The sequence below is a fragment of the Stomoxys calcitrans genome, chromosome 3 (genome assembly GCF_963082655.1).
Source record: "Stomoxys calcitrans chromosome 3, idStoCalc2.1, whole genome shotgun sequence".
Lineage (NCBI taxonomy): Eukaryota > Metazoa > Arthropoda > Insecta > Diptera > Muscidae > Stomoxys > Stomoxys calcitrans.
The window spans coordinates 37,840,710-37,857,733 of NC_081554.1; the positions used below are offsets into that span (position 1 = coordinate 37,840,710).

Sequence of the window (17,024 nt, forward strand, 5' to 3'; positions counted from 1 at the left end):
AAATAAATGGGCTACAAAAGGTTGAAATGACTCAATTCACGGCCATCCAAATTTGGCAAAAAAAAAAAAAATCCAAATTGTAGCCAAGGGAAGGCAACATCTAAAGAACAAATGATGCCAAATCTTGCAGAAATGTAAGAAACGGCCAATTGCAGCTTTGGTGGCAGCGTGGTGGACATGAGCCCTTTGAAGTTTAGCACAAATCAAGTCAAAGTAAAAACATTTTAGTATCGTTTAAACATGTTGGTCGCTGTTTTGAAGCCGTAAGCAAGCAAATATTTCGGCCGCAGATCGTGGACGTAAGACTCGACACCATCACAAAAAGACTCGGCAACGTGCTTTAGCACGTGTAAACCAAGAATGACTAAACCGAAAATCGAGTTCTGTACTTTATTTGGTCCACAGAGTGGCAGTCCAATTCGCCACATGCCAATCCGACGGACTTTTTATTTAGGCCACTTTTGAGAGTAAGGTAAGAACTACAAAATATGCCTGTATGGATCGAAATACATTGTACGGAAATAGGCCAACATACCGACAGATTACACTTGCAATTCGTTTCTTATACGACTCAGGTCTGGTCATATCGCGTAAAAGTGATAGGATTCAAAAATATTTCCACATATTTTCGTACTTTGGATCAATAAAAAATATTTTCACACAAAAAAAAATGTGGTCGTTTGTCTGCTCTCTGGTAAATCTAAATAACATGCATTTGTTATTAATAATATAAATGTTTTATTTAGATAATTTATGTACGCTTTACTCGGCAGTGACATTGGAAAACTGTTATCTATCATTTCTATGCGCATACGCACAAAGTTATTGTCCTCTTCAGAATCGGAGGACAACAAAGGCAGTGTAACCATGCTTTTTTATTTATAAATCCATATTTTTTACAAAAACCGGGTAGATGTTTATTGCCATTTGTGTATTTGTGTTTTGCCATAAACATATGTTCAAATCAACTCTGTTGCAAAAAATAATGGGTAGCCATTTGAAAATTTTCGATACGACACCTTTTGAATGCGGTAATACATCCATTCGATACGTGACGAAATCTCATTCGATACAAAAGCGTACTCGATTACGTATGCGGTAATTCGACCCCAAAACATTTGGGTGTGTTCTGGATTTCAGGATTTTAAAAGAAAATTGAAACCAAGAACAAACACACCCGAATATTAAAATATTTTTTTGAAAATTACATCCACAATTTGAAAACCACTCAGTAAAAAATTAATATATATAATTCGCCCAGAACGATCAGCAATAATTAAAGATTTGGTGCATTAATTTATAAAAAAAAAAACAGTAAGGAAGGACCAAAGTCGGGGGGTATAATACCCTACACCTACCCTATAAGTACCAATCCAATCTAAACCAATTTTGATGGACCTCGGCCAGGAAATATGTTCAAACTGTTATAACTACGGTTGACAAATGACAACATTATTGCAAATTGCCCAAAATCTAACTAACATATATGTAGGAGCTATATCTAATTCTGAACCGATTTCGGACAAACTTTTCAGATAATGTGGTAGTTGGCGAGGAAAGCGTTGTGCAAAATTTTGGCAAGATTGGTCCAAAAATGCGCTTGCAGTAGCTCTTCAGATGAAAATCTGTCGATATACATATATGACAGCTATATCTAAATCTGGGCCGATTTGTATGAAATTCACCAGTAATATCGAGAGTCATAAGAAAATTCTTCCTGCAAAATTTCGAAAGAATCCATTTAAAACTGAACACTTTCTTGTAATATTTCTTAACACCGGACGATCATATATATGGAAGCTATATCTAAATCTGAACCTATATCGAACAAACTTCTCAGATACTGTGGCAGTCGTCACGGAAAGCGTTTTGCAAAACTTTGGCAAGATGGGTCAATAAATGCGCTTGCTATGACTCGAGAAGTTAAAATCTGGCGATATATATGTATATGAGAGCTATATATAAATCTGAACCTATTTAATGAAATTCACCAGTAATGTCGAGAGTCAAAAGAAAATCCTTCCTGCCAAATTGCATTATTACTGAAAATCGGACAAACATTTATTTAGGAGCTATATCTAAATCTGAACTGATTTCGAGCAAACTTCTCACATACTTTGACAGTCGTCGAGGAAAGCTTTGTACAAATTTTCGGGAAGGTTGGTCAATAAATGCGCTTGCAGTGGCTCTAGAAGTGAAAATCGGGCGATATATGTATGAGAGCTACATATAAATCCGAACCGATTTCCTTGAAATTCGCCAGTAATGCGAATCATAAAAAAAAATCCTTCCTGCCAAATTTCGAGAGAATCGGTTAACAAATGACCATTTTATTGCATAATTACTGAAAAAAAAATCGGACGAACGAATATGGGAGCTATATCCAAATCTGAACCTATTTTTTCCAATTTCAATAGACATCGTCTCTAGGGCGAAAAACATGCATGTACCAAATTTTAAGACGATCGGATGAAAACTGCGACCTGTACTTTGTACACAAATAAACATGAGCAGACGGACGGACGGACATCGTCTCTAGGGCGAAAAACATGCATGTACCAAATTTTAAGACGATCGGATGAAAACTGCGACCTGTACTTTGTACACAAATAAACATGAACAGACGGACGGACGGGCAGACAGACGAACGAACAGACGAACGGACATAGCTAAATCGAATCAGAAAGTGATTCTGAGTCGATTGGTATGCTTATCAATGGGTCTATCTCTCTTCCTTTTGGGTGTTACAAACAAATCCACTAACTTTTAATACCCTGTAGCACAGTAGTGGTGTAGGGTATAAAAATTGTTAAGAGCGAAAACTTCTGCCTTCTAAACTACATGAGTATTTTCCTTTAAAAAAATTAAAATAATAAACATATTAAATTGAAAAAACAAAAAAATCTCGTTCTATATCCACTAACTTTCTAAATATCTCTGAATGTCTGCAGTTTTTTTTAACTAAAAGTGTATATTTTGCCACATAATTTGTTTGATTGGCATTCAATGTTATGATCTAAATTTCTTGCAAAATTTAACAATTTCGCTTAGACTTTAAATTCCATCCATATATCCTTCTCTTCTTCTAACTATTCCAAAAACCTAACACTATTTGTGTGTGTAATTTGCATTTTAGATTCCCCATTAGCTATACTTGTTCAATTCAATTGTCATGCTTGTCTTTTTTTTGCGTATTTTCTTGTCAACGAATATCTCTTTGCTTTTGACATTTTGCCGATGCGAATGTTTTGTTTTGTTTTTTTAGATCGTTCAATTAAAAAAAGTTGTTAGGTTAATATTTTTTTGTTTTGCTTTTATACAGTTTGTTCCTTTATGATTTTTTTCTTTTTTGATTTTATTGACTATAGTTTTTATATCTATAATAAGAACTCACTTCCTGTGCCTTGGATATGGCCGCTGCTGTGGCGGCTGATACGGATGCATTCGTCGTAGCCGATGTGGTTGTAGTGTGTTGCGATGTCGTGCCAGAAGAATACACACTACTACTACTACTTCCGCCAGCCATTGAGGTGTTTGGGGTAGATGTGGAGGACGACCGAGATGTGGATACATGGGCCGAATTCTTAAGTCTTTGTATTTTGCGTGCTTTTAACTCTTCTAAACTAAGGTCTTCTGGTGGATGCATAATTTTCGATGTAACGCCAGTGGCGTTTGTGACTACAGGTGCTTTTGCTTGCTCTGTGGAGTTTGTTGTGGCCGTTGTAGTTGGAGGTGCAGCCGTAGCATTTGGATTATTTGTAGTAGGCGGTGCACTAATGGTGGCATTACTGTAAGTAAATAAAAAAAGACAAAATAATTAGCGTTAGGTGAAGTAGTGAAACTAAAAAAATCTTAGAAATCAAGAATTTCCAAAGAAGCCAAAGCTTGGATTCGATTTCTGGCGACGTTGAAAAAAATATTCAGCAGTCGTTATTTTCTGATTAATTCTGATTGTGAAGTCGCCAGCCTTGTAATACTAGTCCACTCCTATAGAGCAAGGATTGATGCCGACATGCAAGATGTATGTCCCGATTGTGACCAGGAACAACACGATTGGCAAACTATCGATATTCGCAACAATAGATATTTTCGATATTTCTCATAATAAATGTCGATACTATCGTTAATTTCCCATTACCTATATTTCAAATGAAAATTAAAAATAACAATTAAAAAGCTTTAAGTTCGGCCGGAACTTTGGACCACCTCGGGTATATAAGTAGACCACCTTTCATCAAAATTCGGTGAAAAATGCATAACTTATGACCCATAGCAGCTATATCGAAATATGTTCCGATTTGGACCATATACTTATAAGTACAAGTCATTGTTCAATTGTGTATAACAAAATATTGATCTTTGAGGTAGCTATATCCAAAAATAAATCGATCTGAACCATAAACGACACGGATGTCGAAAAGCCTAACAAAAAATCGGATTATAAATGCGCCTATTATGGGGCCAAGACTTTAAATTGAGATATCAGTCTATATGGCAGCTATATCCAAATATTGACCGATTTGGGCAAAGTTTCAGAAAAATGTCGAAGAGCCTAACACAACTCACTGTCCCAAATTTCGGCGACACGGACAATAAATGCGCCTTTAATGGCCCCAAAACCTTTATCGAAAGATTGGTCTATATGGCAGCTATATCGAAATCTGTACCGATTTGAGCCAAATTGCGGAAGAATATCGAAGGGCCCAACACAACTCACTGTCCCTAATTTCAGGAACATTCACAAAAAATGCACCTTTTATGGGCCCAAAACTTTAAATCGAGAGATCGGTCTATATGGCAGCTATATCGAAATATGGACCGATCTGGGCCAATTGAAGAAGGATGTCGAAGAGCCTAACATAACTCACTGTCCCAAATTTCAGCAAAATCTGATAATGAATGTGGCTTTTATGGGCCTAAGACAATAAATCAGCGGATCGGTCTATATGGGGGCTATATCAAGATAAAGTCCAATATAGCCCATTTTCGAACTTAACCTGCTTATGGACGAAAAAGATTCTGTGCAAAATTTCAGCTCAATATCTCTGTTTTTAAAGACTACAGCATGATTTCAACAGACAGACGGACGGAAATGGCTAGATCGTCTTAGATTTTTACACTGATCAAGAATATAAAGGGTGATTTTTTTGAGGTTAGGATTTTCATGCATTAGTATTTGACAGATCACGTGGGATTTCAGACATGGTGTCAAAGAGAAAGATGCTCAGTATGCTTTGACATTTCATCATGAATAGACTTACTAACGAGCAACGCTTGCAAATCATTGAATTTTATTACCAAAATCAGTGTTCGGTTCGAAATGTGTTCAAATTTTGACAAATTTTGTTCAGCGATGAGGCTCATTTCTGGTTGAATGGCTACGTAAATAAGCAAAATTGCCGCATTTGGAGTGAAGAGCAACCAGAAGCCGTTCAAGAACTGCCCATGCATCCCGAAAAATGCACTGTTTGGTGTGGTTTGTACGCTGGTGGAATCATTGGACCGTATTTTTTCAAAGATGCTGTTGGACGCAACGTTACGGTGAATGAACACATTTCGAACCGAACACTGATTTTGGTAATAAAATTCAATGATTTGCAAGCGTTGCTCGTTAGTAAGTCTATTCATAATGAAATGTCAAAGCATACTGAGCATCTTTCTCTTTGACACCATGTCTGAAATCCCACGTGATCTGTCAAATACTAATGCATGAAAATCCTAACCTCAAAAAAATCACCCTTTATATACTTTATAGGGTCGGAAATGTATATTTCGATGTGTTGCAAACGGAATGACAAAATGAATATACCCCCATCCTTCAGTGGTGGGTATAAAAACCAAGTTGTTGTTGTAGAAGTCTGTTGTACACTGAGGCGGCAGCCCTTGCCGATAAAGGACTTCATCGGGTCAATCCGGTACGTACAACCGGCTGCCATGGGATTGATAAAAAAAAGACCAAGTTATCGATTTATATAGAAGCAATATCAATGCACAGACTGAATAAAACCAAATTTAACAAAGTCAGTTAGATGTCATGGTATAAATCATTGTACAAAATTCAAGCTCAATGAAAGTAGCGCCCTCTATAGGTGCAATGTGTTTTATAGGATACATTCAAAAATAAGCTACCCTATTTTTGTTAAGTTTTGCAAAAAATAAATATCGATAGGAAAAATATCAATCGATATTCATACAAAAAATAAAATATCTATAGTGCCATCGATATTGTACCAGCTCTAAACACGATACACGTACCTGTTTAACTGCCCAGCCAGACCCACTCGACTCAGGCCCAAATCCCTCAGGACGCACCCTATCTTAGTCGCAGAATTCCTGGATCTTGACACTCAATAGAATCCAGCAGACGAAGGATAGAACGCAACAAACTGCTGCAACAACAACAACGGGTTGTTCCTCTGCGGAATCAAATAAACCAAATGATCGCCCGGCATCATGTATCAAATTTAGACAAAATGGCTCAGTTCATGTTATCGTTGTGTCACTCTTGTATAAAAGTTTACACTATGTTTAGACGATGATACACACTTGTGTGCCACTTTTTTCTTTTTTTAGGTTTTTGGGCCACTTTCCATTCCTCTGTACCACTTTTCACAAAAAAATTCCTTTATTGCGAGTTTTCCGTTGAATACTCGTAGAGCATATATGCGTAAGCATTTAGCAAATGCTTACGCCATTTGAAATAACTCCCAGAGGTGTTACTTCCCTCACCATTGTTGGCGGCACCTATTTAAAATAAGTCTATGAAGAGGCGTCTTTCAGTGGCACGCAGTTCAGGCTCGACTATAAGATGGGTCCCTTTTTTTGGGCTAAATCCCCAATGTTCATAGAAATTTTTTTACTTGTAACTGTTCATGCCCTTTCATGGGGTCTTTCTCACTTAATTATTCAGTTGGTTAAGCGGCGTCAGTTTGTCCGTCGATATCTCGAAGCATGAGTAAGACCGCTTGAGGTTTTTCACAAGTAATTCTACATCTACATCAATGTATCTTAAGATGACTTCTTAATTACCGTGGCAAGAAAAGTCGAAAAACTGATCGAAATGAATACGATTAGAAATATTCTTTCTGTCCGTCCATTTGAATCCAATTTCCGGACCTTATCTCTACGAATTAGCTTAAATGTCGCTAGACCGATTTCAGTCCCCACAGATTCCATTTGTGAGGTCGTTCCTAGCCTAAAAGCTCATCTGCTCTTCAGTTCCCTGGGATATCACTGCGTCTCAGAACAAAGGAATTTTAAACCGTTCATACATCTCGTTGAGAGATCTACAAATGTAAAAGGTGGCTTTTAAATCAAGAAATACGTTCTCCAGAGATTTAATATCTGTCTGTAAAACCGGCACGGGATAGCTGTGAACACCATATAGGCTGGAACTTGGAGGTCTATTCTGTGTGGTATTCATCGCTGTCACGGAAGCTTAGCTGCGAGCTACCGGTGCAGCTGCAACGGAATTCGCGGACAATCAGCGTTATCGAGCGGTATCAGTAAGAGACGGGCAGCACCGGCCCTTGCGTGCCTATGATGCTCGATATTACAAGGCAAATTATTGGCGCCTTTAAATAACCAATGGCCGGCGGTTCCCGCGGCGATTGGTCCTTTGGACCATATCGAGCTTGCTCGCCTACAGGAGCTTGACCAGTATCGCCACCTCCACATGAAAAAGTGGCTACAACAGCAACATGAATGCAAACCGTTCCTAATACAAAATATCGTCTTCCCATGACAGCCAGTTGTACGTACCAGATTGACCCGATGTATTACTTCATCGGCAAGGGTTGCCGCCTCAGTGTACAACACACTGCTACAACAACAACAGTATATCCCAACACTTCCACCAATTCTTTTATTCCAAGGACTTCATCTTTATAAACACTACAGCGATGGGTATAACCTTCTTGATATACCCAGTTCCATAAAGTACACCACGAAATCCACATGGTCATCTTGTCTGGGGAAGCACTTTTAACCAAAGAGTGCATCAGTCAATGTGTAGTCCATACTCCCTGGGATATCTGGCACTGCGTCTAGGACAGTGATGAGACAACTTCCCGACACGAGATAGCTGAGAGCATCACACAGAGGTCCGATCTGTGTGGTATTCATTGCTGTCATGAGGAGCTTAGCTGCGAGCTACCTGGCGCGTCCACAGGCCCGATATCGAGCGGAAAGTCTCAGCCGGGCGCCTCTTGCTTAAATACTAAATGCCTATGATGCTCGATATGACAAGGCGAGTTATTGGCGCCTTTAAATAACCAATGGCCGCTCTATTCCCGCGGCGATCGGTCCTTTGGACCGGAACGAGCTTGCTCACCTACAGGAGCTTGACATAACAACAACAAACATCAAATTAATGAAATAGCTTTGAAATAGAGTCAGCCGAACAAAGCCAAACGGAGTTCTTTACACTAGCCGTGTTTTTCTGTTCGTTTTTCTTATGCCCACGGCCATAGAAATTTATGTGCGGATGTGTATGCTGCCTATCTATGGTCTAGGACAATCCAATGCCCTCAGCTGCTTTTAGACCAAAAATAAAGCTCCCCTATCCTCCCGGCATTGGTCATAGCAATTTGTCTTACAATTTCCAGAGGCATAAAATGTAGCACTAAATAAATTCTTCAAAATGTATCGTCGTCATTGCAGCTGTGTACACAAAGAAACCATCTTTTGTGATGTGCAAACACGCAATCCTGAGTATTAAACAGTGGGCGGATTATCGGCGCGCCGTCGATCATGCCACCTACAACATTATACAATAGGTTTGACAACAGCCAATAGACGACGTGAGTTTTGAACCCCCAAATTGTGGATTGGGTCCTTTCACCAAATTTTTGGATTTGAAGTCTAATTTTGTGTCCCCAAAACACCCATGTATTTTGCCCTCTTTTCCCAAGGAGACAGATTTTAGGATTGGGTTGCATGTATCTCCTGCTAAAAGAAGCAACTTTCGTCTTAAGACGGATTAACACATGGACATGTGGCTACAACAACAACACCACTTTCGATCGCTCACTTCGCTGTTGCACATAGTGTTTCTTGAATTATGAATCTTGGAGTACCGGGAAACTTTCCCCTAAGGGCCATAGCTACGCTATGAGAAATTTTACATAATTATCTTCAAGAGGCAATAATCACCCTTGTCGAAGCCGAAAATCGACAGCAGTCTTAGTCGAAGCCATAATACCATTTTGTACAAAATTTCGACATTTGTCATCGGCAACCGGAACAAGAGGGAAAATAGTTTTAAAGGCTATATTCCAAGAGGAAGGAAACTTATTCCTCTATAGTAGTTAGCACATTTCGTCTTGTCTCCTTTCTTTTGTAAGGGACATAGTGTGTTGAGGTTCCAATAATCGGTTTTGCGATCTTCTAGACAGATTGCGCAGACAAGCCGATGCATACGCCTTATCAGCGCGACGCCTCCGGTTTATTTAGTTCAGCGTGTAATACGTCGGCTCCTGCTGCCTTGTTGCTTTTCAGTCGCGTCACTGTTACTTAGGCCTTATTCTGGCTCGGAAGTAAACATTCTATACCATTATCAGAGATTGGTTCTGCGGCAACGTCGGACACTAACAGTTGTGTAAAATGTTCTTTACATATCGTCCGCATACTCTCTGTGTCAGTTACCAGATTTCCTTCTTTGTCTCTGCAGGAAGATGTGCCTGCTCCAAAGCCGTCGGTTTGATCTTTAATTCTTTGATAGAATCTCCGAACTTCATTCTGACTCCTGTACATGTCAATTCGCTCACACTCACGTCTTTCCAATTCCTTTTTCTTTCTGCGTAGATAGACGTTTCTTTCCTTTTCTCCCGATACTTCTCCTTGATCAGCAGCATTGCTCCTGATTGCAGGGTTGCTCTTTATGCCGCATTCTTGACTTCAGTAGCATTTCGACAATCTAGGGTTTCTTTGGGGGCGGTTTCCTGTACCCAAGTACGGAGTACACCTCCTTGATTAGTCTCTCTACTGACCCATATACAGATCATGGTTAGAGATAATTAATAAACCGAGATTGCTATGAGCACCACACGGGTTGGAACTCTCTGCTCCGATCGTCTTCACGAGAAGCTCAACTGAGACCGGGCTTGTCCGCAGGTTATCCACAACCTGCGGGATACAATCAGCGATATCGAGAGGAGAATCTCAGTAAGATGTCCTGCGACACCTGCTCTTGCTTTAATACTGTGTGCTTATGTAGATCGATATGACAAGGCGAGTTATTGGCGCCTTTAACTAACCAATGCCCATGTTGTTCCAGTGACGATCGGTCCAATGGACCGGAACGAGGATCACTACCCCCAAGGACGAGGATCGCTACCCCCTTATACAAAAATGTGGCTACAACAACAATAATAAACATTCTTACGGATGACAAGAATTTAACTGCCCGGCCAGACCCACTCGACTCAGACCCAGATCCCTGTGGACGCACTCCATCTTAGTCGCAGAGTTCCTGGGCAGACGAAAGATAGAACACAATAAACTGCTACAACAACAACAACAACTAAAATTTCCAGCTCCTTGATTATTGACAGTGGTTTTAAATTATATTTACATTGTATATTCCTGGCCAGCGAGTGCGTCACTGTTTCTGTTGCCTTTGCTTGCTGTTGTCGATTAAGCCTCTTCTTAGGAATCTTCACCCTAACATAAGCAATCCATCAATCTTTTTAGAGATTTTGCCATAAAGGATGACAGACTAATAGGAATAAAAAGTCACTCTCGTGTCCATCCCTCCATCCCACAATTTTTATATGAAATGCTGTTCCAAGCAGAGTACACCTCAAGGATCCCTACCTCTACACGCATATATATGGCTACAACAACAACCTCTCTAAACCGGGGAGGCAGTCTATCGGATACAGCTGGTGGTTTGACTGGCGATATATAGTATCAGGTCCTGGCGATTAAGAGTCTACACCCTCTCAAAGGGTCAAGAGTCAGCGTCAATTTGTTTTCATACTTTTCATACTGGAAACAAAAACCCGTTGACGCTAGCTTCAGAAGCCAGCGGCATGAGTCTCATATAAAATGCTTGTAAAAAGCTTGACACTGTCTCTTGACTATTGGATTGAGCTCAGACTCTTAAGTGTCGAAACTTTAAATTGGCCAAAAATTTCTTTGCCGCGACCAAATATTCTCAACCTTTCATTAAGAACTTGTTCCGGCGCTACCTTGTATTCTTTCAACGACATGTAGACTAAAGCGAGTTGTTCAGGACGTTCTTAACCCGCTTTACCAAACTATTAACGTCCATCTTCTCATATTTTTACTTCCTTCTCAGGCCTTTTATGGGCACTGCTATAGAAGTCTAAACAAGGGGCAAGTCTAAACAAGAAGCAAGTAAACCTCACTTCCATCATTCCAAACCCAATGCGAAATCGGCAAACATTTTCAAGCTCATTATTGTTCTGTACTATATAAATATTCGTATATAATAGGTGTATTAAAAGGGCACCGAAAAAACGGTCATAAGAAAAATCGTAAATTGCCTAATACAAAGAAGTTGGCCACGACCATAACAGCATAAAATAACCAAACCTGAAGATTTTACCAAACAGAAAATTGTAACTTCGATGGAAAATCAAGCGAAGGAAGGCAAATTGAGACTCGATGTTTACTTAGTTAGGTTAGATCAAAGTGGGAGTCTGTTAAAAATGCCCCATAAGCCAATTAAAGTTAGAATTTTGTAATTTGAAAAGCCAGCCGGGGCATCACTGCCACGACAACCCCCGCAAGTGTAATCTGAGTACGATAACAAACCGTCTGCCATGGTCCCTAATAGTGAAGAGATAAACATCGAACCCAAACTTTTTACGCCGCAAACGTCTCCAAAATCCACCATATTGAAATAACTTTCTCTCTATGTAAAGCTTCGTATTACCTGTACGCAGGGAACGTAGGTTTCTGCTGTGCAGCCATATTCGCTGCCGCATGAGCTGCTGCTGATGTTGATGCCATTGCCGCGGCGGGGAATAACGGCCGTGGTGGCATCATGTGCGGCGGCATCATTGGTATTCCGCCTGGACCCATAAATGGAGGCATTGCCGTCATATGAGGCATCATGCCATATTGAGCGTACTGATTCATTAAATGTGGCGGCATCATATTAGGCGGCATCATCATAGGCGGGGCAGCAGCAATAGGATCTAAAAGTTAGTTAAACACAATACTCGATATCATTCCTTCTCCTTTTTGTCTCAAACTTAATGTACTTACAATCGACTTTTTTCTTGGCCACAGGCTCATCATCATCCGAATCAGATTTACCACCATTCTTTTGTCTTTCATGCTCTCGTATATCTTCCGGAGGAATGCCGTCCATGCCGAATATTTCTATTTCGATATTAGACCGATTAGGCAATGAATTTGGCACTTTGTCAACCGTTTCCTTGTGAACCTGCATGCAATGTATAGACAGTCCTGGACCAGTATACAATTTCTTGTGGCAAATGTGACATTTAAAATGTTTTGCTTTTTGATGCTGCACCAAAATTTTTTCGTCATCAAATTCACGATTACAATACCTAGAGGGAACATAGTGCTTAAGGGTTAAGGTAAACCAGAGAACAAATGAAGATTCACAAAAAAAAACTTGTAATACACATTTACATGTACGCAAATATGAAAAAATATATATGGAATGACGCTACGAGCAAATTTCTTATGTTCCAACAAATATCGCCAACGGCTTGGAACCCGTAAAGTTGGCGGAATACAAATTTAGGTTATATAAAATACAAGTATGTACACAAGACATTGTCCGCATATAACATCACCCATCACGACGCAACGCCTTGAAAATAGATGCTTAAATTTTTATTTTTTTAGTTGAAAAGGATACCAGCACCAGGGTTTTGAGGCCTTCTTCTTCTTGCGTCCCATTTTATAGAAATTTCAATTTAAAAATGCTCTCCCACAGAGATTAATTAACACAACTTTTAACTTTTCCTATAAGAAGAAAACAACGTTTCTCGTTTATAAATGAAATGAGATGAAAATTTTTTTTCTTTCGCCAATCCACAAAAAACAAAATGGCTACAAATTGTAATCGGAAGAGCTATCGACACATAACTAAATGAATACGTTAGTGATGGTAATGCAGTGCCCGAACGCCCTAAATATTAATTGTCCAATAAATCATATTGTTTGAATGGCACTATTAAGGTCTATTATCACGAAACATTTTGGTTACACATCTTCAGAAATGATAACACACTGGACTGCGTATATTGAGCAAATAAACCGCGTTTTAATAAAAAAAATAGTTACATGACGTAAATACAATAAAGGTTAATACTGTTGCGGAGGCACCCTAATGAATAGAACTCAATGCTTCTACTCACCCAAAGATTTGAAAGAAGACACGAATGCGAATCGATATGTTATTTTATTGATGACACATAAAGGCAGAGGAAATACATGATGAATAAGATAACGACAAAGATAATGCATTATTTTGGGAAAAGAAAGATCCAGGTAATGGACATGCATTCATTGCCCCAGGTTTTCCATAACGCCCACTGGTCATAGTTGCCTGTCCTGCTTCTGCCAAATAAATATAAACAATTGAGTTACTATTAATGTACAGTGGTATTGTAAGGGTATACTGACCTGTTTATATACGAGGTCACAGAATGTGCGATTTGTACAATTGATGCCTGAGGGCTTATATAGGACGTCTGCTCATCGGGCATGACACGTAGGTTTGTTTTTCTGTAGTTGTCTGCCTTGCATTTATTGGCCTGCTGTGGCAAAGGGCGTCACCCCGAATATTATGTATTCGGCCGGATGGAGTAAGTAATGAAGCACATGTCACTGCTTGGGTAAGCTCTGGCCGCCTCTTTGGTCATAATACCAGGACTGGATGATTGCCCAGGACTTACAAGAAAAATTGCCCAAATTATTGTTGGCGCAGTACTATATTTTTTTTTGCCAGGCGATCTATGTTGCGTGCACATTGTCTATCTTTTCTTGTTTTTTTTTTGCAACAAATGCATTTTTCGTTGTAAGGCCAAATGTTAAACGGGTTGGCCAGGTGTGTATGTGTGTGAGTATCCACGCTGTAGATAATTTTTTTTCGTTTGGCGAATTTCAGTTTTTTTTCTGTCCTCTGGCCAATGAGATGTTTGTGTTGTTGGCCAGAGCGTTGCGGGTATGTTTTAATATGAATTACTTTGTTTTTTTTTTTGGGGTAATATGATCTACCCATGGTTTTTTCGTTTCTTGTGGTTGTTTTGGATTGGCTATGCTTTTTGGTGTCTGATCGGTATGCGGCTGTGTGTGGAATGGCGTGGGGTTTGTGACAGCTACAGTTTAGGAAGTGGTCAGAAGCGAAATAATTTTACGATAGGCAGAGTTGTATAAAATAGTAGCCACCCATTCATAAATCCCGTAGGACATGGAGAATGACGACAGTGGGATGTCGAACTGGGGAAAAGAAACGGGTGAATTTTAAGAGAAAATGAAAGAGAATTTAGGCGAGAATAGGGGCAAGATATTAGAAATGGCGAATTTACGCTTGGATAGAAAGGGTATAAATATGGGAAAAACGTCAAAAGTTGCCATTTTCAAAGTAACGAAAGTAACGCGACGGGCGAATACACGGTGCAATTTTGATTAAACTTTAAAGTAATAAATGGATAAAGTGAAATAGTTAAATTTTTTCTAATGTTTTGTTTGTTTAGTCACAGATATCCATCATCAGGCTTAAGGAAGTAAATTAAAGATAGTTTAAAGTTTTAAAATCAGTTTTCGCGCGCTTCAATAAAATTGCAATCATTGTGAGTATGGCCAGCAAAACGAGTGGGTAATTGTGGGAAATAATTGTTTTAATTTGATAGGAAGCTATTGACCTCCTGTGGTGTCTAGGAGCTGTATTCTGTTTGGAAATTTTTGTTCCTTTGGAGATATATGGGTGTTGCCCATGTGGGCGACCCAGCATTGTACTCCGGACAACATACCTACATACCTTCCGTGCCAGTGTAAATCCCTCATAAACCACATCCAGAAGTTTACCCTGATTCCCTGGAGTCAAAAGGTAGGAAATAGAAAGTGCGATCCCTGATTAGATCTGTGGGTGTGAAGCACCAGTAACCATAGTACGTCCGATCGTGTGGCCACTCTGTCCTTTTGCTGTCCTATTGGAACGGCTAACATCTCGTAATTGGAAGAGTGAACACAACCTCCGTGCTGTTAAAGACATATGTGCGTGTGTGTGTGCCATTTGCATAAAGCAATGTGGGCAGAGCACTGTAGAGAGCACATTTTTTTTGATTTGAAAAAAAGGAAAGAAAATACCAAGACTTAAAAAATCCTTAAATATTAAAAAAAAAGGAAAAATAACAATACCTAAAAAAAAAAAAAATTTTAATTCTTTATTTTTGGACCCTACTAATTTTATATATTTTTTAAACCATATTTCTTGTCATTTACGTAGTGTTGTTGTTTTAAGTTTGGTGATTTAATTTTTCAGTTTTGTTTTTTTTTAACTTGTTTATGTAAATCATGATTGTTAGGGATTTTACAAAGTGAATAGGACTATGTTTTGATATTGATGGGGACGTGTTTATGAGTGTTTAGCCCCAAATCAAAAATCCACTTAATAGAGCTCTTTTAGGTAGGAAAAAAAAAACGTTAATATTCAAACCCAACATTTGGGGATGGTCTAGAAACTTTGTAGGTCTCCTTTTGTTTTACTTTTTTATGTTTTTCCTTAAATCGACAAATTTTAATTATTTGTATTAGTTTTTTTTTAGTATAAATCATTCAAAAATAAGAATAAAAATGTATATTGAAATGGGAGTATTGAAAACAAATATGTTCTGAGTTATTAATTCATTGAGAGGCAATATGTAGGTACAAAGGAGTGTGGTGAATGTGTGTAAGGGGTTCACAGGAGAGGTTTTTGGGAAAGTCTGTGAATCATGGTAGGGAGGGCAGAGTGTGAGGTCCATCCATCAAAGACCTCATCTCGGCAGACGATATCCCTTTTGTGTTGTTTGATTGTAGTGTCAGTTTGATTTGTTTTACTATGTTTTTTTTTCGTGTTATTCCTCGGGCTAGGTCTTGGCGGGTTAAGAACCGTCCTGAGCCATGGTTGAGTTGCCGGAGGGCCAGTCCTAGTGCTGTATGGGGACATAACAGAAATGGCGCCCAAATTGGAAATTTGAGACTTTTAAGTTGCAAGTGGTAATGGTAGGGACTACGTTAAAGAATATAGGGTCCTGAGAACCATTCGACATCGGTGATATTAGAAGTAGAAAAAGATAGGGGTACGTTGACACCTAAGTACCATGCAATAGAATACTAGTACAGTGCAATAGCCCGGATCGAATCTAGCCAAGACTAGATAATTCTAATTGGTGTTGCAACCGGACTTTTGGAAGAAGTTTTTTTGTGATGTGCAATACTAGAATTAGATTTATATTAGTGACTAGGCTAGATTTTAATATAACCCTTTATGGGTCAAGTGCAATATCTTGTTCGTCTATGTGTAACAATGATTGTTTGTAAAGACCTGTTTTTTTTTTGGTGTAATTATAAATTTTTTTTTATACAATTCATGTTTTTTCTGAGGAACATCCTCAAAGTGCAGATATGTATCAGCCGTTGTGAAGGCTTTTGCTTTGCAAGTCAGTTGTGATAACTATCTGAGTCTTTTTGGTTTTCTTTTTTTTTGTGGATTGTGGAGGTTTATATGTTTCGATTTGCTTTCGAATAGGGAAATTAAGTATTAGCCGTTGTGAAATAGATTTTTGCAAGCCAGATGTGATACGAGCCCATTGTATTCTTGGAACTGTTTTGGGTCCTTTGGGAGACAAAACTGCCAGAATTGAGAAAGTTTCGAAATATGTTTTTTTTAGTGAATTTGTCTTGGATATCGTTCTTGAGATGCTCGAAGAGGACACTCTATTTTTTTTATGGTTTGTTTTGCATTGCTGAATTATTTTGCACACAATTTTCGACGGTTACAAACGAGGAAATTTGAATTATGGTGCAAGTAT

The 17,024-nt window shown here is 38.9% G+C and overlaps 1 protein-coding gene and 1 long non-coding RNA gene across 5 annotated transcripts in view; both read right to left on the reverse strand.

The window, feature by feature from the left end:
- Positions 1-13,051, reverse strand: part of LOC106082308 (BUB3-interacting and GLEBS motif-containing protein ZNF207) — a 37,107-nt gene extending 24,056 nt beyond the window's left edge. For 2 of the 3 annotated variants that reach the window (XR_001220479.2, XM_059364853.1), the window contains exons 1-4: positions 12,863-13,051; positions 12,238-12,545; positions 11,903-12,167; positions 3,395-3,788 (exon numbers count right to left, since the gene is read on the reverse strand). Coding sequence is in view for 2 of the 3 variants with exons in the window: in XM_059364853.1 (XP_059220836.1) it covers positions 3,395-3,788; positions 11,903-12,167; positions 12,238-12,545; positions 12,863-12,903 (1,008 nt within the window). In the remaining variant the exon portion in view is untranslated. Of the gene's footprint in view, positions 1-2,531; positions 3,789-11,902; positions 12,168-12,237; positions 12,546-12,862 lie in introns of those variants that run through there. The other variant, XM_013244745.2, reaches the window with a different exon arrangement.
- A 338-nt stretch (positions 13,052-13,389) lies between these two features.
- Positions 13,390-15,357, reverse strand: LOC131995777 (uncharacterized). Of its 2 annotated transcripts, none has more exons than XR_009397626.1 (3): positions 14,990-15,357; positions 13,633-14,448; positions 13,390-13,566 (listed from the first exon to the last, which is right to left on the reverse strand). It is a non-coding gene; the product is annotated as an uncharacterized LOC131995777 (long non-coding RNA). The 2 variants fall into 2 exon arrangements; XR_009397625.1 differs by having other exon boundaries at positions 14,982-15,357.
- Between the last annotated feature and the right edge of the window lie 1,667 nt (positions 15,358-17,024).